The sequence below is a fragment of the Melospiza melodia genome, chromosome 2 (assembly GCF_035770615.1).
Source record: "Melospiza melodia melodia isolate bMelMel2 chromosome 2, bMelMel2.pri, whole genome shotgun sequence".
Taxonomy (NCBI): domain Eukaryota; kingdom Metazoa; phylum Chordata; class Aves; order Passeriformes; family Passerellidae; genus Melospiza; species Melospiza melodia.
Window position 1 is genome coordinate 5,172,986 of NC_086195.1, and position 24,310 is coordinate 5,197,295.

Genomic DNA, 24,310 nt, shown 5'->3' on the forward strand with positions numbered 1-24,310 from the left:
CACAGGGTGTTGTCCTGGGTTTGTTCTTCATGCTTCTTCTTCCTTCTTCTCCATGGGTTTGGGTGGCATTTTGTAATTGGGCAGAAAAGTCCCCATTGCAGCTCTTTGGGATCAGTTATTGGGGTAAAAGGGAAAATAATCCAGGTGTCAGTTCTTAACTGGATAGTTCAGTCTTAAAAGACCTTGGAACAAGAGATTGTTGGCCATTTTGTGCCTTCTAATGAAAAGCTGCAGAACTCACAGCAGTGAGACTGTTTTACTGATAAGAAATAATAAACACCTGAGTCCAAACATGAATGACAGTCTCAAGTGCCTTCAATCCAGACCCAGAAAAACCAACAGCTGAAACCCCCACACCTGGCACAGGGATGTGCCACCAAGCAAGTTTCTATAAGCTGGAGCTGGTGTGGGGATGAGGAGGCTGGGACACATCTGATTCTTGATCTGGAATAACCCTCCAAACTCATGTCCTCCAGAGAACATCCTCTTCTTAATGAAGGAGTCTTGCTCCATATAAAAAAAGCTCAGAGGTGATGACATCATTAAACCTCCACATAACTGCTCTTATTTTCAGTTCATTTGCAAAATCAGGAGACATCTGATCTATCCAAACACCAATCTCTGTAGAAGAAAAAGCAATGTGTCCACCATGACCTCATAGCAGGAAAAGTGCAATTCATTTACGGTCATTTAGTTTTCTTTGCCCAAATGCCTGCATCTCTTAATTGCTTAAGGAGACACACTGCCAGGAGCTGAGTGTTTCATCAGATCAGAAATTGGCTTTGTTATTAAAATACAGGTCTGGTCCTAAATATGTCTTGAAAAAATGACTATATTTACAACTATGAATGTAATTGTTGACAAATTGGCTCAGTTTCAGAGCAAATGGGTCACAATGTTTTATTTTGACCAATCATAATTTTAAATTATGTATTAAGATATAGAGTAAAGCTGCAGAGCCATGTTTCAATTCTATTTGAATTGACCCAAGTTGGTTCACCCTGGACACTTATACTTGCTTTTGAAGCCCTTCATGCACCAACAATTCAGCCTCTCATGGGGTCATGGTTTAACCCAAAACCAGAACACAAGGAAAAAGAATGTGTGAAAACAAATAATGGTCCCATGATGTTTGCATTAACCATGGTCTACCTGGTTTACCACCCACTAATTTTATAAGTGTCATAATTTAGAAGTGTCATTATTCTAACAATTTTGCTTTTCCCTGTAGGATCACACTTCTACCTTTCTCAAAATCTGGCTTCAAACTGAAAGACAGCAGACTGGTTTAGATTAGATTTTAGGAATAAATTCTTCCCTGTGAGGGTGGGGAGGTCCTGGCACAGGGTGCCCAGAGCAGCTGTGGCTGCCCCTGGATCCCTGGAATTGTTAGACATTGGGGCTGGGAGCAGCCTGGGACAGTGGAAAGTGTCCCTGCCATGGCAGGGGTGGCACTGGATGGTTTTTAAGGTCCCTTCCAACCAAAACCATTCTGTGATTCCATATCTGGTACTTAATCTATTCCAGAGCGCTCACAATTTTGCAAAAGGGACAAAGGCTAACAACAGACATTTTGCTTGGAATGTACCTGGCACTGCAATGGAAAAAAGGAAAATAATTTTTGGGACTATTATTTTTTCTATGACGATGACTCTTCAAAAATATATTGAACAAAACTTCAGTGAAATACTTTTTTTTTTTTTTCTTTTTTTTTTTTCTTTTTTTTTTTTTCTTTTTTTCCCCCTTTATTTTCAGAGCTGGATCCGGTTCTTTTCTCTCCACCAGAGAGCGCCAGGATCCCCAGAGGTGCTGATGCTGGGACTCGCCAGGAGTGAGCGCTTCTCCCGAGCAGCACAAACACCCGTGAGCCCCTCAGACAAATGCCTGAGGACACTGAGACCAGCTGGCTTTGGGAATGTGGGACTTCAGAAAGGACTTGGTAAGTAGCAAAAGACTCTTCACGTTTTAGACTGACAGCAGCAGCACAAAAAGGAATTTTGTAGGAAACCAACAGGCTTCCTATATTCCTAATAATGCTTTCCTCCAGAGGAATAGTGAAAATGCTCCAGTTCAGCTGGATAGAGAAGAAAATTCAGGGACTTTTGCATATATGGAGAGAGGGCTTCACCTTCAGTGTGATGCTTTGAGTGTGATGGTGCAGTCTTTTGTTTCTGTCTCCTCCTTGATGCCTGTACACAGCATTAGAGGCACAGAATAGATTATAGGATCATCTCCATGAAACAAAGATTCTATGTGATTCTCCCTCTCTTAAGCATTGTAGTAAATATTTGGTAAAATACACCCAATTTCATATCTCATTTTAGTATCTGTGAATCTCCTCCAGACTTAGAATTTGGTATTTTTACAGGGTTTTTTTCCTCATGCTTTTAAAAAATTGTTTACAGACCTCTGACAAATTTCTCCTGAAACAAATAACCTGAATGTGAGTTAACAAGGCAAAGTTTTCTTCTTGTGGCATTTGGCTGCTCAGATGATTGATGAGTAAAGAAGCAGCAGCAGCAAATATTGCACAGCTGTAGCTGTCATATCTGGGGAAGCCCTCAGGATCTGCAGTCTTCAGACTGTTCCAAGAGCACCAAAACTTCCCCTGGTGCAAGACTGTAGAGGAAATATTAAATATCTTTTGGGTAGGTTTTTTCCCATAAACTGTTTCATATACTTTATAGGATAAATGAATGGATGACAAGAGTAATAAATACAGTTTCTGTCAGCCAAAAAGGGTTAGAGGTGTCACACCTCAGGAACACCTCATTCATTAGGGAAGAAGGGAATAAATGGGAACCAAAAAGAGCCATATTAATCACAAATGACACCTTTACAATAGAGGCTGGTGATTTTCTTGCTGTTCTTTTTGGCAGGGTCACAGCGTGCTCTCCTCTGTATCTCACACTCTGCTGCTGTTGTCACCAGACTTTCTCTGACCTCTTCTTGTGCCTCGTTGTCCTTTGTTCCTTCAGCCTGCAAGCCCCAGCATGGTTTTTTCCTTCCAGCAGAAGCATCCCTGGATTTCAGTAATCCCAGCAGGTTTTTGACACCAGTGGACTTCACTGGAGAGATGCACGTGGCTGGATGAGAGCCTGAACCCTCAACTATCAGCTCAGGCTGCTGACTACAATCATGACACTGAAGAGCTGAATCCATCCCAGATCCTGGACTGACAAAACAAATAAATTGTTAAGGGTTTATCAATTTAAAGGAAATTTGTCAGCAGAAACTGACTTTCAATGTACTCTTTCAACACGTGCAAAATGGAAGGGAAATAAAAGTTGTGTACGTTGCTTCATTACAGCCAACACCTTGAACATTTTAATTGCCAGAGTATTTCAGGACTGGAAACAGAAATATTATCCCTGTTGGTCTAATAGTAAGGATGCTCCTGTGTTTGTATATTGAATGATGGATGGAAGTATCCTATGAATGGAAAAGTAAACATTGCTGGATCTGTTTGCACACCAACTGTCTTAGAAGGGGACAGCTGGAATTAGAGCAAAAATAACCACAAGAACAGGTGCAATGCTCATGGCATTATCAGTCACTTTTAATAATTTTGATTTGTTTCTTGAGTTTTATGTCAAACACAGGCTTTTTGTTCTCTGGAGCATTTTCTGTGAACCATCCTAGCAGAGGTCAGTCTGTGCTGAAACAGTGATGGAGATGACTGTGTGTCAATATTACCTGGATGCAGGAAGAGTGGAGCTGTTCTGATCTAAAAGGAGAAAGAGAGAGCCACATCTTTGGGGATTTAAGACTGAGTGGGTCAGAGAGCAGCTCTCCACCCTCTCTTTGCCTTTGCCACAGCTCCCCCAAGCTGTGAGGGGCAGGGATACCCCACAGAGGGACAGACCACGAGCCCTTTGTCCCCATTCTCAAGGAGAGGCCCAAATCCTCCTGAGCTCAGAGTGCCCTTTTAACCCCTGATCCAAATGTTTGGCAGAGCTGGTCCTGCAGCTCTGCCCTGTGTTCCACCTGAGCCACTGTCCTGTCCTCAGAGGTCACTGCACACACACAGTGACAAGTGCTGGGGTAAAAAGTGCAGGTGAGTGCTCAGCACATCCTCTGTGCAAACCTTACCCTTCCCACTGGATTTGTGGTGTCCCACTGACACCATTCCTCCACACCCAGGCAAGGATTTGCACAAAACTCGTGGGACATTAATTCTTGAGACCTTGTCTCCTCTGTTAAATGTGGGTGAAACTGGTCTGTGGATCCATCCACACTGCACAAGGCAGTGGATGTGGAAAAAACTGCAAAAGACAGCAAATGTGGAGTCCAAGAAGTTGAGAAAACTGGCCTAAGTGTTCTCAAAGACAGGTCACACCTAGTGTGAAGACAGGAACTGAGTAAACCCCATTCCCAAAAGACAAAAAGCTCATTCTCTGCTTTATGGGAATCCACATACTACATTCCCACACAGAGGGTTTTGTAGCCATATTTTCTGAAAAATCCTTTCCTTAGGACTTTTTCTCTTGAGAAGCTGAGAGGCCTCAGAAACAAAATGTAAACATTGATTATCTGCTGCTGTGGAATGCAGGTGGATCTGTGATTGGTCTCATGTGGTTTTTTTTTTAATTAATGGCCAATCACAGTCCAGCTGTCTCGGACTTTCAGACACAAGCTTTTGTTGTCATTCCTTTCTTCTTCTTGCTTGCTAGCCTTCTGATGAAATCCTTTCTTCTATTATTTTAGTATAGTTTTAATATATCATGTTAATATAATATATATCATAAAATAATAAATCAGCCTTCTGAAACATGGAGTCAGGTCCTCGTCTCTTCCCTCATCCTGGGACCCCTGTGAACCCCACACAGGGTTTCGAAGAGGGACATTTATGCAGCCAAACTGCTTTGGATGAGAGTGCTGTAAAACCAGAAACATTGCTGTGTCCTCTCAAACATCTGGTTCAGTCCAGTTTTAGATGGAGACACTTCCTCCCACAAATCACTGATTGCACATGAAGCAGGATTTGGGCTGTGCTCAAGTTTTTAAGGGATTGTCTGGAGCAGCTGGTTTTCCTGTATTTTCCAGTAAAAGCTTCAGTGAGGCATTTACTAAAACAAACAACTCCCCATTATTTTAGTAATGTACAAGTAGCACTTACATCCAGCAAACACAACAAAAGATGCTCTCTTACAAACTCACTTCCTACCCTGCAGACACAATGGTTTGTACAATAACAACACCCTCTGCCAAGAGATTCCAGCAGAAGACACAGTGACTCAAAAGAAACAAAGTGTAAGTTTATTGGACGTCAACATTTCTTAGTCAAGATCTAAGTAAAGAAAACACACAGTAGAAAAAGTTGTACAAAGCAGCAATGGATTTACATTACATTAAAGAAAAAAATTGCCTTAAGCTATTAAGTCTCAGTCCTAAAAAAAGTAAAAACCCATCCTGGTGTATTGAACAGATATAGAATGTATAAGGTATACAGGATTATAAACCCAGAGTTGCTTGTCTTACTTCTATAATCCTTTAAAATGACAAGTGATTTTGTGTAACTAACCGGAAAACTCTCTAGAAAATATATTGGATAATTCCAATTTCTAGTAGGAAACTATTCCCCTGTACCCAAGCACTTAAATGATCCCATTTTCCTGCTTTTTAAAAAAGGACACTGTCAAGAATAAGCCTTACAATATGTACTTTACGTGTATTTTGCACTTAATGCTGAAAAAGAGGGTTTGTTCTGATTTTTCTGTACTTATCTGAATTAAAGCTGCTGCTGCTGCAATAGTGGGAAGCTTGTGTCTTTAAAAGATAGTGACTGAGAGTCTGGAAAAGGAAAAAAAAGGATTGAGTCCTTTATTCTGGAATAGTGAGAGAAAAAGCAACATGAAAAATCAGCTCAACCCACAGAATTCAGTTACATTTTTCAGACATCCTCACAACAACTGAGGCTGCCCAAAATAGGTTTTTCAAACCCAAGCAGCTCAAGTGTTATGAATCAATTTGTTTTTAAATTCTTCAATATTATTTATTAATATAAAGTATTTCCAATACAGGTATGTTCATCTTCTGTATCCAGCCTTTCTCTTGATAGTGTCCCTTTTCTTAGAGCAGTTACAGTACAGTTTTTTCACAAGTCATTTTAAATAAACAAGAATCAATAACATTAAAAATACTATCAGGCTGTGTTCAGCAACAACAGAAAAAAATATTTTAACACTGATTCAATAAGAGCAACACTAAAAAAAACCCCAACCAAAACAAACAGATTAAAAAAAAAACTCCAACAAAAACCAACCCCCTAAGCTTGTTTTGATTTTTACCTAAATCTGGTAGGAAAATGTAAACAATTTTATTGAGCAGTATAGGCACATGCCAGATTACAGGCTCATGCCAGATATCTGCAGCCTCACTGTCAGAGCCAAGACATTAGGCATAGTCTGTCCTTATCCCATGGGAGGAACTCGATTTAACACTGGAAGCTTGGAACAGCAACAGAGAGCACGCAGAGCTCTGGAGCAAACCCACGTGTCCAACTTGGGGAAAATGAAAATCAGGCAACAAAACCTCCTGGATGTTCCTGCCTTGCCTCTTAGAGCTGCTTGGGGTCACAGATAATGCAGCATCTCGTTTTTGGAACAGCCCAGACCAACTGTGGGCTCACCCTGTTCACCAGGTTACCTCCTCCATCACCTGCCAGGGCTGTTTCACTCTGCCTCACCAACAACCCAAAACCAGAGACAGCTCTGTCACTGGTTCCTGTGTTTTGCTGCCATTGCTCTCTTTCAAGGTTGGTCATGGTCCCAATTCAGCAAAGAACTTGCACAGAACAATTTAAGAAAAAAAAAAAAAAAACAACAAAATAAGACTGAACTTAATGGACTTAAGATAGGCTTAGAGGCTTTGCCAACACAGTGCCTGAAAGGAAAAAAAAGTCCCAAACCAAAATACATTTCATGGCTCAACACTGCTCCCCTGAAATGCAACACTAGTTTCCACTCCCATTGAAGCAGGATAGTTCTGTGAGATTTATCTGATAGGTTATAAAAATAGCAAAAAAAGGACAGAATTATAGATTCTAATCTATATATTAAAACATCTGCACGTTCCTGTCACAAATTTTAGAAAAAAAAGCAAAACACTTTTTTATATTTAACAAGACCTCTAACTTTTTGTCACTTCAATACACAGCTATAAAATTAAACAAAATATGATGAAAACAGGCTTTTGCATCAATAAATTTGCCTTTTATTTTGGCTGTGGCCAAACTAGACACTCTTCAAAAGACCTTTATTTATAAACAAGCAACTAATATTTTTTCCCATAATTTAAATTTTAAGACATATATTAAAGTTATATAAGTGGAAGCATATTTATTCCATATCCTCCAAAATAAACACTTCTATCAAGGGCTTTTTAAGATACTGTATAAAAGCTAATAGAAAACCAGAACTGCTATATAAACATCTCATATTTAAATTTTAGAGATCCTGAATTCCTTTACTAAACAACAGGAACCAAATGTAAAAAAAAAAAAAAAAAAAAAAAATCACACAGAACACGCTCAAAGTGGGAAACAAAACTTTTAAAACCCCCTCAAAACCAAAGCAACTGAAGAAAAACTTAGGAGGCTACTTAGACCAAAAAAATTTTATGGATTCTTTATAATACCTAGTACACTAGGAAAAGGTTAGGGTTTCTTCAAAGATGTTGCACAAGGTTTTGATTTAAAGTGTGTAGAATTTATCACCATAGCACAGAGCAGAATCCCAGCTGGAAGTGAGGTGGCTGTGACCCAGCTGAGCTGGATGCCACCTTCCTTCAGAAAGCACACTGAATTTTAAAAGGCTGTAGCTCAACTTTCAGGCTGTTGCGCAGAAGAATCACTGGGGAAAACTTAGGAACCATTCTACAAAAACATGTTCATATTTTATACACACAGATTTTTTAAAACATATATAAAGGGTACTTAGCAAGGCTTTTTGTTTTTCTGATTTTTAAAACCAGGTTTAAGTGCAATAACCATTTTATTCTGAAATCGTTTCTGGTAAGAAAGAAATTTATGGTTTTATTAGGTGGAATAAAAAAGTCAGTAACTGGAAATGTCACTATTAAGCAAGTACCTTGTTTCAACTGCAATGCCACTGAAAGAGTTTAACTGATACTCAAGCAAATTAGCCTAATCAAACTCAGCCACAGTTTGCCTGAAAGAGGACAAAAAAGAACAATATGTTACTTTCAGAGGTGTCTAGTAGCAATTTTAGATCATAGGAAAAACGAAGCAGAAGAGGCTTGAAAATAACATTGCAATTTTTTTGGTAGCTGAAAAAAATCAGGGGTCCATCCTGAGCTGATTCTTTCAAACTTCACTTACAGGAAAAATAGTTAAATATCTGTTGGGAAAAAAAATGGTGGCACACTTGGCTTTCACTGAGAAAAATCTGGTGTGTGCCTAAGGGTGCCCATCCTCAGATTCTTAGGAGTTACACTTGTGCTTGATTTTGCTGAATCTCAGCATCAGCTTGCAATTTTAGCTTTTGAACTTGGGATACTGAAACAACACACATGGTTACACAGGGAATTCAAGCCTCACTCCTGCTCCCCCTGAAATGGTGACCCAACTCCTGCTGGTTTCAGTGGACACAGACTGGCTCTGACTCAGCAGGCTGGAATTACATCCCCCTTCTCCCAGCCCTGCAGGGGGAACGCTGGTCAGGATCATAAACACAGTTTGCATCATTTATGTTCACTCCAACCCACCACCCCTCCACTAAGTTAAAATTCTAGCAAAATAAATTTCTCACTGTTGGTTCACCTCCTACTTCTGGGTAAATATTTCCTTGACTTATAGAAAAAATTGGACCCTTACTATAGCTCCTGGTAAATATGTGTGATCCTACTTACACTAAATGCTCCAGTTGCCATTTGAGGTAAAATAATGGAAGCACACAGAATATCTGCAGCCCATTATTACCACAATTTTCAACAAATTGGAAAATTGCAACACAGTCACATATGAGTAAAGCAGCAGAAAGAACTACTCTATATGCATTGTATCCATAAAATGCAGTGATTGTAGTGTGATTTTCTCCTCTGCTTTGAGCTGGATATGTACGCTTAATACAAATTTCAAATACATACTTCTTCATTTATACAGGTGTCTATATAAATATTTACATTTTTAGGTTTTGTTAAAACATATCTTTGTACTTCATGGCTGAGCTTATTACTTGTGTTTAGAAACACAACTCATCTTCTGTCCCTTAACGAGCTCTCGCTTGATGATTTAATAGTTATACATTCCTTTGTAGTTAAAATTACAAACAGTTGTACAAATAGTGGAAACAAAACTATGAAACTTGTCTGATATCCATTCAACCTCAGTTCATGTTATAAACAGTACCATTTGCATTATGATGGCTGTTACACAATGACTTCAGCTACCCAAGTATCTGTAGGAAATTAGTCTTTGGGACATTATATAAAGCAAAGTACCCCCTCTCTCAATTTTCCTTAGAAAGTTATAATTAAATGGCTGAAAGCAGGCTTGCTGCTACTTCTTATATAAAATCTTAATAATATTGCTGACTTTAGATTCTATTTTAATTTGCACAAGTTCCATACAACAACAAAACAATTCTATGTTCCCTTAAAATAGCAAACATTCGTATCCAATAACATCAAGATTACTCAAACTTGAGGTTTATTTGTTATTGCTAAAGGTTTCTAAGACCTAAGTCAATACAGCAAGACACTCCATCCACTCCCTCCCAAACTGCCAGTGCATGGCAACCACTTACATGGAGCTTGTGTGTGTGGGTTTCTTTTGGAAAAACAAATCATGACGTTGGTTACAGTATTTCACTACTATAAGTAGAACCTTCACACTCACAGTTAGAATCCAAATTGTTGTTTCTCTTTCATTTAATATGTAACTTTATACATAATACACACGCACACACCAACATCACGGGATGAAGATCCATGCATACAATCCAGATGCAATTGTATTTCAGTGTCAAATGAAATAAAATAAAATTTATTCTCTTACTATTAGATCCCAGACCACAATATTTTAAATTACTCTGCTTTCTACCTACTAACCAAGTTATAATTTTCCCTAATCTTCAAATCCAAGCAGCATCACAAATTCCAGATTTTCCATCATCACCATCATCCTTTTGATCCTCTTAAATTCGTAGTCTATGTAGCAGGCCTCTGAGATCCTGAACACAGCCCCCCCAAACCAGCTCTGCAAGGCTTCTCTTAAAGCTAATTGTGTGTCTGTTCGTGGCTCCAGAGGCTGAAAGCTGTCTTGAAAGTCCTGTGGCAGAGTTTGCACATGTACTGTCTCTTGAAGGTGATGGCCGAGAGCGGCGGCGCGTGGTAGAAGAGCGTGTCCGACTCCTGCGGCACGAACAGCTTCTCAGTAGTACCCGAGCTCTCCGGCAGGCCCGTGGGGCTGTCGGGCTCCAGAGGCTGGATTTTGGGCAGAGGAGGGGGTGGGGGTAAGGGTGGGGGTGATGGGGAGTTAGCTGGTGGACATATCTCAGGCTCTTTATTCGTGGACTCCTCTGCAGCCTGGGACATGTGAGACTGGAAGTGGCTCCAGAGGCGGAAATTGGTTCGGAAGGCCTTGTTGCACACGTGGCAGATGAAGGGCTTCACCGAGCACAGGAGCTCCTGGTGCCGCTCCAGCTGCTTGCGCAAGGTGAAAATCTTCCCACACTTCTCACAGGGCCACAAACTGGGATCTTTCTTGGAGACCACGTCCTTGGGTTCCCTGCTCGTTTCGGTGGCCTCGTCCTCTATGTCATCTGCAGGCTCTTCTTTGATCTGGATTTTAAACTGCTTGGAAACACTTAAGTCTTCAGGCAGGCATGAAGAGTCTTCAGAATCAAAATTGATTTGTTCTGACGAATCACTGAACACGCCGTCCTCCTTTGCAGCAACAAAATTGTTCATTTTATTGGATTCCGACTGCGGAGGCAGCCGTGAGGAACTGGTGACTTCTCCATTGTGATCCATGAGGGGCAAAGAGAAGTTCTCTGATGGAGCCATTGTGTTCTGATTGTGAACTTCAACCTGATGGCGCCAGATGCTGAAGGATGATTTGAAGGTGCGCATGCACTCAAGGCAAGTCAGCTTCTTGTACTCACACTTGCTCTCATGCTCGTGCTTCAGCTCTGGAGAAGAAAACCTAAGGCTGCAGTAAGGACAGACAGTGGCGTTCCTACAGAGTCGCTCGTGGTTTCCCTGTTCAATCAGTGAGGAGAGCTTGGCATTGCAGAGACGGCACTGATAAACCTCCTTGTTTTCCACTGGGTTTTCAATATGGATGTGATCTTTCTGCTTAGGAGCCTTATTCCCTCCAATGGGCTTCTCCCCAGGGTGCATTTTTATGTGCTGTTTGAACTGGGAGAGGAAACGATAAGCTTTCCCACAGTAGGTACAAATATAGGCTCCTTTGGTTCTCGACCTTAAATTCCTTTTGATGACTTGTTGTGCTTGGGAAGCCGACTGGCCCTGAAAGCTCTGCTTGCCACGTCTCAGTTTCACAATCAGAGCTTTTTTGATTTCTCTCTCCCTCACTATATCGATCAGTTTTCTTTGGAATTTTTCATCCAAAAGGGCGTGTGAACTGGAAGCTGGTGAGGGATTCTTCACGATTCCATGCTGGGTCTGGCAGTGCGTCCACACTTTGAAATTGGTGTGGAATCTCTTGTGACAGATATCACAAGCATAGGGCTTCTCTGGATTGTGATACATGTTAACATGGCGATGAAGACCTGCTGTTGATCTGAAAATTTTAAGGCAGTGTTTACATTTAAATTTTTTATTTGGTCTTGCTTCTTCCATCTCGCTGTATTCATCTTTGCTGACATCAGAATCAGGGAAATCGGCATCAAGGTGCGTGGGGCTCGAGCCTTCCTCAAAGTTCTCTTCTGAGCCAGGAGAACCCTGCTCATCCGCCTTCAGCTTCTTGAATGGTGGCCTCCTATCATCCTGGAACCTCCTTTTGGCTGGAAGTCTGCTCGGTTCCTTACGATCATCCTCAGCTTTAAAAGCAAAGTCTTTGTTTGCCGATGCTGCAGCATCACCCACCGTGACTCGGATGATGTCAGCAGGATCTGAGAGGGGACTGCTGGGCTCAGTTTTGATCCTCACCTCCGAGAGAGGGGAAGCCACCTCCCGATCCGTTGTCTGAGAGGCACTGAAAGACCTAAGGCGATGTGGGTGTATTACCTGTGGCTTCTCATCCAAGGCCGACTTCTCCGATGACTCTTTCGAGGATGACTTTTGGGATGCAACATTAAATGTCTTCTGGGAATCGTTAGTTCCTGGTGAGGAGCACGAGGATACATGTGCAGGTTTTAGGTCAACAGAAGGTGAGTAAATAGGAACCTGGCTATCCATGGACAGTGACCTTCGAAGGAGACTTTTTACAAGGGGCCCGCTTCTGTCAATACTTTGGTTTTCTGGGCCAGACCCACTAGATGGGATTACCAGCCCTAACTTGGAGTAGTAGAGCAAATTCCTGTCTTCCCCTTGACCATTTCCTTTTCCTGCCTCTCGCAACAGAAACGTGGATTCCGCTGCCCCACGCAGAGACAAGACTGGTGGACGTGGTCTTTTCAATGACATCTCTGCAACTTTTCCTCTCAGAAGCTGAGCGCTGCTTCCTGGCTCGCCGCTTGCCATTTCTTTCTCTGCCAAAGACATCTGAGGCAGCACCATGTTCCTTTTCACTAAAGCACCTCTGCTCTGATCCTCCACAGTTCCAGAAGTTTCATGAACCTTTGTATAGCTCACAGGGCCTTCTTTCAGCCACCTCCTTTCAGTCAGTGATAAGTTGTGAAGGGTTTCAGTTGGTTTTGTTACCTGTGGTCTGCTGCCAGCTTTGACAGCCACAGAGGGTGAAGGTTTAGGAGTATGGCTTAAGTCGTGCTGTGTTTGATTTATGCTTTTTGCTTGTGCTTCAATTCTGTTCTGACAGACAATGACACTTCTCTTCTGAGAACTACTTTCATCTTCATCTTGGTAGAGTATTTTTTTCATAGGACAAGAAGGAAAAGGAGCTTGAGGACTCTTGGAAACAATGTTTGTAAGAAAAGATATTCCAAGGCTGTAGCCCAGTTCTTGCACAGCTGCGAGGCTGCCTTTCTCAATGAACAAGGATGAAGAATAAATGTAGTTCAACACATTATCAAAAGCATCTGGCTCACAAAAGTCGAGCTGAAACACTGACTGAGACTCATTCTCCTTATTTGTGAACAGAGTCTGGAAATATTCACTGCTGGCAGCCAGAACATTCTTATGAGCTCGGAATTTCTGGTCTCCTACGATCAGCACAACGTCACACAGCTGTCCCTTGAGACGCTCCTCGTTCAGGGTGCTCAGCAGGGAAATGGCATGTGCTGGATTTATGTAATGCAAGAGCCCCTCCATGATTCTGGTGTCCCTGGAAAAGAACAACAACAACAAGCTGTAGGTTGCCTTATATGAACTGTTAGAGACAAAGTAAACACATCTCCTGTACTTTATAAACTGGCTAAACCACCACCAAACTGTGATTAAAGGAACAGCTTGTGTGGAGGAAAGGCTTGGGAATGAAACACCACTGGTAGCTCCAAAAAAGCACAGGCACGGGAAGAACCAGCTTATCTGCCCACTTTCAAAAATCCTTTTAATTGCTAATCTTACACCAAGGATATTGCACCTAACTAACTGGGGGAGGGATGGATGGATGGATGGATGGATGGATGGATGGATGGATGGATGGATGGATGGATGGATGGATGGATGGGCTGTGTTCTCTTCATGTAATACACCTCTCTACAGGGAGGAACAGAACAGATCAAGCATTTCACTCTTGATCATCTCTTTCTCTGCTTCAGCTTTATAAAGATCTATCTTGACAACTGGATTGATAAACTCTGGACTCTTGGATCAGGTATATAAAGCTTAGTGATAGCAACTCACCTTTCTGAGGCTAAGCAACCCTGACAGCCTCCTGCTGACTACACAAATTTAGGGGGGTTTGTTGTCACTTTTAATAGGATGATGGAAAGGGCATTAATACTGGGAAGGGAGAAGGAAACAGCATTATTGTCTGTAATCTGAATTCATCAGGTTTACTTATGCTTAAGTAAAGTAATAAGTGCTGTTAATATCTACTTCTAACTGTATGTGCCACTTAAAACTGCACTGGATTCTGGGAAATGGGATTTGTGAAAACCAGGATCTGGTTTCTGGGAAATGTCAGTTTTCACTGAAGTATCCCTGCATTGCTTTGCTCAGGATGAAAAGCACTCAGAGAACTGAAATCCCTGTTTCATTCATTAGCATTACAGCACTTTATGCCCACAACCCATACATCTGAGGAACAGGTACCCTTGGCTGCATCCAAGAGTACAATAAGGACAAATTAAGCTGCAGTGCAGAAATCTCCATGATCCATGTGCTTCAAAACACAGCCCATTCCATACTGGATATGTCTTGATAACTCACTATACTGCTCCTGATGAGAGCTTAACAAAAGAAGATAACCAGGTTTTAAGTTAAACAAATAAATTCAATGGCAGGAGTTGCAATTTATATATCTGTGCACAAGAACACACATAGAGAAATCAACAATATTAAATTCTCTTATTTTTTTCATAGACACTCTCTACACTACCTCCATGGTGGTTGTAAAACAAACCAGGATCTATTAAAAGCAATTCTCTTACTTTTACAGCTGATTTGAGAAACTACTTTTTAGTTTCATTTGTGCATGATATATGCAACTACAACAAAAAGGTTTCTCTGTTCACCAGCTTACAAGCAGAACTGTAAAGTTTATCAAAATAACAAAACAGTACTGAGAAGCTACAACCCCATGGTTAACAAATGAGGATGGTAAATCTTAAAACTAATTGGTATAAGTGATCAAAGTCTGAATTGGTATTATTGAGAAATGACATAAAGGATGCTGCATGCAGTGTCTCAGGGCACTGATCATATCAAGGACTGAGCTACCACTTCTACACCTAAAAGTACCAAATGAGTTCATAGTGACATGGCAACAGCACAACCAGAATGCTGTTTCCTCACCAGATCAGTCTTTACTTTGTATTTCAGTGCCTTGCAGTGTCATTTCATAAACACTAATTTATCCTTAATTCACCTTCGATAGCTATAATGCATAATTCCCCCACACCTCCATCTATAAAAAGCAGTGCAGTCAATCTCAAATTGAGAAAGCAATCTGGTTTGCTTTGCTTTCTATGTTTTACAGAAGAACACTGGGAGGATGGAGGTGGGGGTGTGAGGGTGGTGGTTCATAGCCCTCCTCCTCTGTGGATGCCACTGCAATTTAAAGTGGCAGAGTGTGGCTGGCCCCAGTCCAGTTTCATGGTCTGATCACCCATTAACAATTACAGAGTTTTAAGTCTCCAGGAGAACAGCTTTCCCTTCACCTGCAAGAAAGTGAATTTGCAAACTCAAGTGATTCCTCTGGGATGCAAGTTGCAGAAGGTAAATGGAGGTAACAGATAACAGAGCTTAGGAAACTTTAACTGTGGTGATGAGACACCCAACAGAAGCTGCTGCACAACCCACACTTCAAGGACACAGTGGAAACAGAGTATTAGTCAAATGTTTTGAAATATTTTAAGATCTTTCATTTTAATCTGCTTTGCCCTTGTGTTTTTCAAACTGGCAGAGTAAACACCATGTAATTACTATGTGTCCCTCTGCCCACATAACCCAGCAGTGCAGTGTAACCAGTAGAGAGTGGTGTAAAATCTGCAGGACTAAAGCAGAATCCAGCAGTCACCCATCCTGCTGGCCACAGTTCCCTTCTTCATTGCTACAACAACTTCAATTCATCCCATGAAACAGCGCAGACACAAACATCCCTGCAGTCACTCAGAGCGCAGTTTAACTCTGTCACTTTAACAGTAACCAAGGCTGCAACGCACACAAATGGCAAAGGACCAAATCAATCCTCCAAAGGCAGCTTTAATCCTGGTATTTCCTAACTCAAGGGCTTGACTTTCAGCTTAATAGCCTTTAGACACAACAGGCAGAAATTAAACAAACAATAGCACAAAACCACCAGAACTGTTTCACAGAGCCATTTTAAGACATTTACCCGGATCATGCGAAAGCCTGAAATATTTAGAAGTAGAAAAAAAAATCAACCCAAAGAATACCCGAGTCAATGTGTTAAAATTTTAGTACAGGAATAATTTTCAATAACAAAGTTGATCCAAGTCATCCCTGCTCTCTTGTGTTCACCTTACCTGCACACTGCAGGTCACTCCTCCTTCAGCTGTGCCAGTACAAATATTTGCAGGCCCAAATGACGTCGCAGAACAGACAATAAATAAACACCCAACATTATTTCTTTTCAAATGCTGGTTGATTTTTATAGTGAACCACATCAGGAACTACTGCATTGGCATAACTGAAGAGGCAGCAGCAGGAACAGCCACAGGAGACAAGAACTGGGTCCCCAAAGCCAGTGCCTGGCTGCCTGTGCTGAGCCCCACACAAAAGCTTGCGTAGATACACAACTCTGGCAGTCTCCTGAAACACCAGATTTGGTTCCAGGTGTTTGAGTACTCCTACTGCTCAGCTGTAGATTGTTTTGTGATTAGCTACCTCAGATCTTTCCTCCAGATAATCTGCTTTTATTCTCTTTAACCCTTTTTTTTTCCAGCCACCTTCACTACTGACTGGAAACAAAGCTTTCTTCTTTTGTTCCATGATGTTCAGGTGACATCATGGAAACAGCAGGAGCACATCAGGAAATGTCCCACAGTGTGGTGGCAGCTGCCTCATGCCACAGCAGCTGCTGGTCCTCAGGAGGAGCAGTGACTGAACTCAGACTCCTGACCCAGGATGGGCCAGTGCAGCAGGAACCTTTGTGAAGCCAAGAAGAGATTTTAGTGTCAGCCTTCACAGGATCACAGAGGGGTCAGGCTGGAAGGGAGCACAGTGGGTCACCAGGTCCAACCCCCTGCTCCAGCAGGATCCCACAGCACACAGCACAGGATTGTGTGCAGATGGTTCTGGAATAGCTCCAGAGGGAGACTCCACACCCTCTCTGGACAATCTGTCCCAGTTCTGTCACTGCACAGGGAAGAAGTTCTTCCTCATGTTCAGGTGCAACTTCCTGGGCATCAGTTCTGCCCATTCCCTCTTGTCCTGTTTCTGGGCACCACAGAGCAGAGCCTGTCCACCTCCTGCCACTGCCCCTTTAGATATTCACACACACTAATGAGGTGCCCTCTCAGTCATCCCTTCTCCAGGTTGAACAGGCCCAGCTCCCTGAGCCTTTCCCTGTAAAAGAGATGCTCCAGCCTCTAATTCCCTCCTTCAACAGCCTCCACTGATCTCAGAAAACTAGATTTCAAAAGCCTAAGTACGATATTTGGTATAACATTGGTTTTATTTTATACTTTGAACAAGGACAGAAAAAGATGCCTCTACTATTTCAAAATAACTTTTGTAAAATAAAAGAAATCTCAGGAGAGCCCTTCACAAGGGGAGGGTGAAAAAAGCTTAGACCCAATAGTTTATGGATCTTCAACAGCAACCTCCCTTCGAAATGGCAGCTCCCCTTCCTTTCCTCTGTTCCTTACTCTCACATCTCCTCCCAGCCCTGTGCTTCTCTCCCCTTCCTTTCACCAGCTCTGCTCATTTGATCTCCCAGTGAGTTAATTCAAGCCCTTAAAATTAAGCAGGGAACAAAATAAATAAAATAATTCCAGAATTTTAGATCTGTTTGCTATTTTATAGGATAGGCAGCTTAATCAGCTCACTGAGAGGTGAAATGAGCATCAGGGCTCCAGCAAGAGGAGCCAGGCACCTGCCCATTCTTTGTTCCATCAGCTTCCTCCATCTGAAATGTCACCTTTAGAAACAACAGAGCCACCAACTTTACAGCTGGAACATCCCAGACAGAATCAGGCAGATATTTATGTGGGGTTCCAGTGCAAGCTGCACCCTCAAATACATGAGCAATGAAGAGATGTTGATGATACTTTCTGACTTCCACCATAAGGAAATCCCTGTCAGTGAAGCTGCATTAACAGTGTGCTGAGGGGAGGGGAAAGAGGATGTTCTGAAACCCTCCCTGAGATGCAACCTTGCAGCAAGGAGGTGCCAGGGCTGCAAGAAGTGCAGGGGGAAGCAGAGAATACAAGGATGGAGGAGGAAACACACAGAAGAGACAGACACTGAACAGGTTTAAACAGGGAAAACACACAAGAAGCACGGAAGGGACAAATCCACTAAAGAAAGCAAAGACATGTGGATTATAAGACTCAGCCCAAAAGTACAAGTGACTTCCTGGGGCATCCCCTGCAAAATGCAGAATGTTGCATTCATTTGAGTGCTTTGCTGAGGATCTGATGGCTCTGACAATTCTGGTGCTGTTTTAGACACCAGAAGAGTAGAAAGGTCCCTTACTCGTCTGTCACAAGTCCAGATGAAAAAGGAACCTCCACTGCTTAAGCTTCTACTCGAGGACTCTCTGCTGGATTTTATGATTTGAGTTTGACAACAATTTATAAAATGTCTCTTCTCCCATCAACAGCCTTTGCAACACAGATACTCTTCCACAGCACATAGAGATTTGCACATCTCCCTATACACCCCCAAAATCTGTAGGTAAAAGCTGCAAACCCACACAGCAATATTGTTTGCATTTCTAGAGTATTTTTCTACCTAAATACTTCAATAATCTCTTGCTGCATGTTTGGGGGTTCTGTCTTGCTGGATGTAATGAAATGAGATCTCACTGCTGAGGCCGTTTTCCCCTGCAGACAGCACTGTGAACTCTCCATGAAGACAAACGTTTCTCATTTCCAATAGGTCAGCAGCACAGAGAGACTCACTGGCACGAAGACAGGCATAAAATCAGATTAATAACATGCTTGCCAGTGTGTGAAATTGATGGACTAATTTCTACCTACTTATCCTCCACACATATAAAAGCAGAAATTTAGAGCGAGAAAAAGAAGAAATTTTATAATCACAGATTTACAGAATGGTTTGGGAAGGGACCTGAAGGATCATCCAGTTCTAACCCCCTGCCATGGGCACAGACCAGGCTCCTCAGAGCCCCATCCAACCTGGCCTTGAACACTTCAGAGATGAGGCAATCAATCTGTGCCAGTGCCTCACCACCCTCACAGTAAAGACTCTTCTTCTAATATCTAATCTAAACCTCCTTGCAGTTTGAATATTCTGCAGTCTACTTTGCCCTAGCTCTAGACAGATAATTAGCAGCTAACCTGACACAGACATGAAAGTGACTCAGAAATGAGAGGCTACTTTTCACATTCAGATCATAGCCTCAGCTGCACGTTCTGACACTTAAAATAGCTCCCCCTGACGCGCAGCAAACTACAGAATGTCAGCGCACAAAGCTCCTCTTGTCATTGCCATTCTTGTTTACAACCCAGCAGCAGCTCAGGGTGCAATTTCATCCTGGAGCAGCCTGAGGAGGGATGGCTCCTGCAAGGAGCAGCCAGTGACAGGATGGAAGGGACAGGGCACGGAAATGCTGCCTGGGAGCTCTCAAAGCTCTTCCTGACACATTTAGTGAAGATTCAGTCACATCAAACACAATTTGTTATTTGTCCTGGCCTCCATGACTCGACTGCGTAACTCAGCCTCCAAATTGCTGTAAACTAAATCAAAATATTAAAAAGTTAAAAACGGCTTTCCCTAGGAGTTCTTCATCTTTCATTCCCTTGAAATGTTTGTTTTGTAATGCAAAATACAAAGCAACGTTTGCTTTGTAATGTTGCAAATAAAGTCTCTGATGGGACAAGTCTGAAAGGCTTGATGGCCATCAGATTTAAACACCTACAGTAATCTCATCTCGAGAAGGATTTGTCATTTTTGCATGAAATTTGAAAAATTGCAGACCAAATGTGTTCACTTGTACTATTTCTACACTTTGATTTTATTGTTTTATTGGCAATGCTGAGATATACTTATCAAATGGAGTAATACTCAATCATCTGCTTTACTAGATGAGACACATTAACTGGCCTAATTCACATTAAAAAGTTATCAACATACAACTTTTAATTTTGCTAGTGTAATAAACATGACAAACCCTAATTGTGGTCATATTTCTATGACTATAATGGTGCTTTTTACAGGCACAGTGTATTTTGGATGGGAAGAGAAGCCACACATCCCTGTAAGGTACTTTTCTATCAACAGAATAGTGTTTACACTAAGGTTTCTTTAAGGAAATGAGACATGAGGGGGGAAAAGTCATACATTTAATCTGAAAAATGCAGAATATAAAAGATTGCAGAATATATTAAAAAAAAATCTTGAGCCTAAAAAATTCCCAGTGAGACATTTATGATTCAAGGAATGCAGGTATCATCCTCCCACTGAAGGGATCCAAAGAAATGTCATTCAGCCATCACTGATTCTGGCCAAGATACTGGGAAGATGACTCAGGAAAGACAACAGCAATTTTAGCTGAGTTTTACCTTAAGAAATTTACAATCTCAAGAATAGCATGTGGGAGATTTTCAGTTTACTCCAGTCCACCAGCACCTGAAGGTAGGCTATGTCTTATATAGTTAAAAAAATTAATTTAAAAATCCAGCTCCATGAACAAGAGCACTGTATTTTTATATCTTTACTCCCCAAAAGGATTTATGAGAATTGAGATGGCCATATTTTTACTGGAATTCCAGGAAATCTGGCCCTTAACCTCAACAGCTGGAGGACTGTACTCAGTTATGTCTTGGTACAGAGTAAAGAAATTCCCTTTGGTTATGGCAGAGTGTGGCAGGGATCAGAAATCACTGTAACTCTGCTGCTTTTCCTTCCATGGAAATTAAAAGGGGCTTTGTGAGGCGTTTTTGCTGTCCCAAGTACTCTGTTTTTTAGAAGGGCTCTGGAGATACTCACAAATGTGTGCAGAGCAGACTGTGAGGGGGTGGAGGGGACACTCACTGTGCCCTGTGCCAGCACTGTCCCTGCAGTACCCACACCTTGTCAGACGCTGATGAGAATGAATGGCAACCTCAATGTTACTCACACTCCTCAGTACTGAGGTAGGATCAACCTTGGATAAGGAGATTAATGCTGCCAGACAAAAAAGGGAAAAATATTTCTCCCTTCCCCAAAGAATGCAATTTAGTTGTATACAAAGGAAAAGTTTTGTGGCGTTTAAAAAAATAAGTATTTGGACAAAGGATTTTTCATGTCTTCTTATCACAGAGTGCATGGAGAGAATTTGCACAAGGAGGATGTGGTGTTTCACTGCACCTCAAAGAAAAAACCTCTCCACAATCAACCAGGGGATTTCAAAACTTATATTTGTGATGGACAGCAGGACGGATGAACTGATGGGGATGGAAGGAGTTTAGGAATATTGAAGACTTGCCCAACACTTTCTTTCCTTGTTCACAAAACATGCCTGAACTGTTCCAGAACAGCAAAAAGCAGTCAATAAGAAAAGACAACAAATTTCTTTTTATTTCACTGCTGATTGAAAGAAAATATAAGAGAACTGATGTCTTTAATATTATCAGGAAAAAAAATGGAAACACTACAGTACAAAGACTAATATTAAACTACAACAAATATTTGGGAAGGAACCCCCCCCTGCACAGAACAGCTATTTTAAATCAGGGCATGTTGCAGTCTCTCCATGACTTTGCTGCTTCTGAAGACTTTTGTTACTTTCTGAGGATCTCAGATCATTACATGAGACAGATTTCAAAATGAAGGAGCTCAGTTGCTCAAAAGTTTAATGAGAGCAGAAATTGTTGCAACTGCAGCATGTGACTCAGAGCACAGCCCCTCCCAGAGCAGAGCAAACCTTGTGCTGATTACAGCTCAGCTTCCTCTCCCCTGCGAGTCCACACTTGGTCACACTCTGCAGTTATCACCCTTTTGCAGATAAAGCAAATTTCAAAACCCTGAAAGCTCCAGAGGGTTGGTTTTTAACAGAAACTGCTTCACATCCTGAAGCTCAAAACAAAACAGCTTCAATACAGCAGGAAAGCTCAAGGCTTTCTGCCAAGTCCTTTTAAATCCAAAGGTTGGTCTGCCCTGAACTAATATTGAGTAAAGTGTGATCAGCCAGATGATCAGAGCACTTAATTCTCTGTGTGCAAATATTCTCCAGCATCACACACAAAACACCCATGAGCTCAGAAAAGTGAATGTGTCAGAAATATCCAGCTTGCACTCATCCAGGGGGTTCTCAGTGTGAGATGGATGTGGCACACAATCACCCTGGCACTTGGAACCTACACAGGGGAACAGGAGGCACAAAAGTTCACATTTATCACTGAATGTACAGCACTAAAAGGACTTTGGGAACTTCCTAAAAGCTGCTGCCTGCTTTATATTCACTAAGAATGCTAAGGTGTTCTAAAGGATAAGGTACCTTGAACACTGAAGCAGAATCAGGGGAGCTCACAAACGGTGAAAACTCCAGAGGTTCTCATTTGTGACACCTCCCTGCAAGCCCCTACTGAGAACATGGAAATGACAGCTCCTGAAATGGTCACAATCCAGGCAGGATGGGTGGATTTTCCACAGGTAAACAAAATATTCTCTGCAGCATATGGGTGAAACACACATCTGAGAGAATGGGATGCTGGATCCCCTCCACCCAAGAGACGGCCACACAATTCGGGGTTTTTTGCTTAACAGGGTTTATAAAAACAGTTGCTTAAATTTGCTCCAAACTTCCCCTCAAGAGGATCAGCATAATGCTGGTGGAAAATTTTAGTCAGAGCACTTTGTCAGTTTGAGCAAAGTCAGAACAGAACACTAAACCTACACATAAAACAGTACTAGATTTACCTGCAGTGTGCATTGACTACTCCTGATTTAATATGAAAAAAGACTTCCTGTACAAAAATACATCTTTTGAAAAAATCTAGTTTCACATTAATTTATCTAAGGATAAAGTATTAATTTTAATTTAACTACAAGATAGTCAGTGTACTCACAAAAAGCTCTGTGATTGTGTAATTCATCACAATCTCTTCTGTAGGTATGTACAGCCTACCTACCTCTTACTTCCACTGGGAGTCCCAACTACAAAAAAAAAAAGGAAGAGCTACTAAAGCCATTGCTATTTAATTATTAAGATGGGCTTACTCAGTACACACACATTCCACAATTATTTCCTGTCTAATAGTAACTCCTTGAAGTTTTTCTTCTGTTTATTTACACGAGCCTCATCCAATCTGAACATAAGATCAGCAGAGGATTGTAGCAAAATTCTTTCTGACAGCTGTGAGCAGGTAAAACACCTTCCACAACTTTCTGCACAGCCCACCACTGAGGATTTCCCCACCTGACTGTGAAATACGCTTCATCCTGCTGATGAATAATCCAGCTCGGAGTAGCAAAGGCACGCTTTGTTTAGAGAACCACAGGATGGTCAGGCTGGAAGGGGCCACAGTGGGTCACCAGGTCCAACCTCCCTGCTCCAGTAGGATCCCAGAGCACACAGCACAGGATTGTGTGCAGACGGCTCTGGAATAGCTCCAGTGAGACTCCACAGCCTCTCTGGGCAATCTGTGCAGGGCTCGGTCATTGCACAGCAAAGTTCTTATGTCGAGGCGGAATGTCTGCGCATCGGGTCCCAGCACTGCCGGACCCCATCCTCGGACACCTCCCCTCTCTAGACTGACAGACATTGACGAGGTTCGGTACCTGCCTGCACTGACACGCGGGGACCTCGCTGGGGGAGATGAAACGCGTCTCCCTTCCAGACACCCCGGGGAGGAGCCGCGGCACCCCCGAGTCACGGCCCTCCCGGGGCCTCTCTCGCTCTAGAGCTCGGATGGCAGCGGGGGCACAGCCCGGAGCCGCCGCCGGCAGAGGAGGGGGAAGCGCTGGTCCCTCACACCGCCCGGGCGGCCGCTCCTTGTCACCACCGGTGCCTGCTATCCCTCACACCACCGGTCCCCAGAGTCCCTCACACCCACCGGTCCCTCACGCCCTGCGGCGGCCGGACCCTCGCGGCCCTCACGCCCCGCTGCAGCGGGTAACGGGCCCCTGAGGCGCCGCAGCCCCAAGAAGCCGGAGAGCGGCGCGCCTCTTCCCGCTCCCCCCTCTCCGCTCCCGACCCGCCTCTCCCCGCCTTCCTTCCATCCATCCATCCTTCCTTCCTTCCTTCCATCGCTGCCGGCCGCGCTCATGCGCCCTGAGCGCTTCCCCCGCGCCTCCCCCTCGGGGCTCGGGCCCGGGCGGGGCGGGCGATGTGGCGGCGGCGGCCGCGGGCACCTCCCGCCCGCTCCGGGCGCCTGCGCCGCGCCCCGCCAAGGACGGGGGGAAGAGTTTC

The 24,310-nt window shown here is 42.7% G+C and overlaps 1 protein-coding gene and 1 long non-coding RNA gene across 5 annotated transcripts; one reads left to right on the top strand and one right to left on the bottom strand.

Annotated features, from left to right (window-relative positions):
- The first annotated feature begins 1,760 nt into the window (after positions 1-1,760).
- LOC134432445 (uncharacterized) lies at positions 1,761-3,309 on the top strand. The gene is made up of 2 exons (XR_010031334.1): positions 1,761-1,939; positions 2,880-3,309. It is a non-coding gene; the product is annotated as an uncharacterized LOC134432445 (long non-coding RNA).
- Positions 3,310-5,237: 1,928 nt separating this feature from the next.
- On the bottom strand, positions 5,238-23,887 carry ZBTB21 (zinc finger and BTB domain containing 21). Of its 4 annotated transcripts, none has more exons than XM_063181229.1 (2): positions 23,680-23,887; positions 5,238-13,429 (listed from the first exon to the last, which is right to left on the bottom strand). In XM_063181229.1, exon 2 carries the CDS (start codon positions 13,414-13,416, stop codon positions 10,240-10,242), a length of 3,177 nt encoding a protein of 1,058 aa, XP_063037299.1. In that variant the 5' UTR covers positions 13,417-13,429; positions 23,680-23,887; the 3' UTR covers positions 5,238-10,239. The 4 variants fall into 4 exon arrangements, with proteins under 4 accessions (XP_063037299.1, XP_063037284.1, XP_063037274.1 ...); XM_063181214.1 differs by having other exon boundaries at positions 23,031-23,887; XM_063181204.1 differs by having other exon boundaries at positions 22,968-23,887.
- Positions 23,888-24,310: the final 423 nt, after the last annotated feature.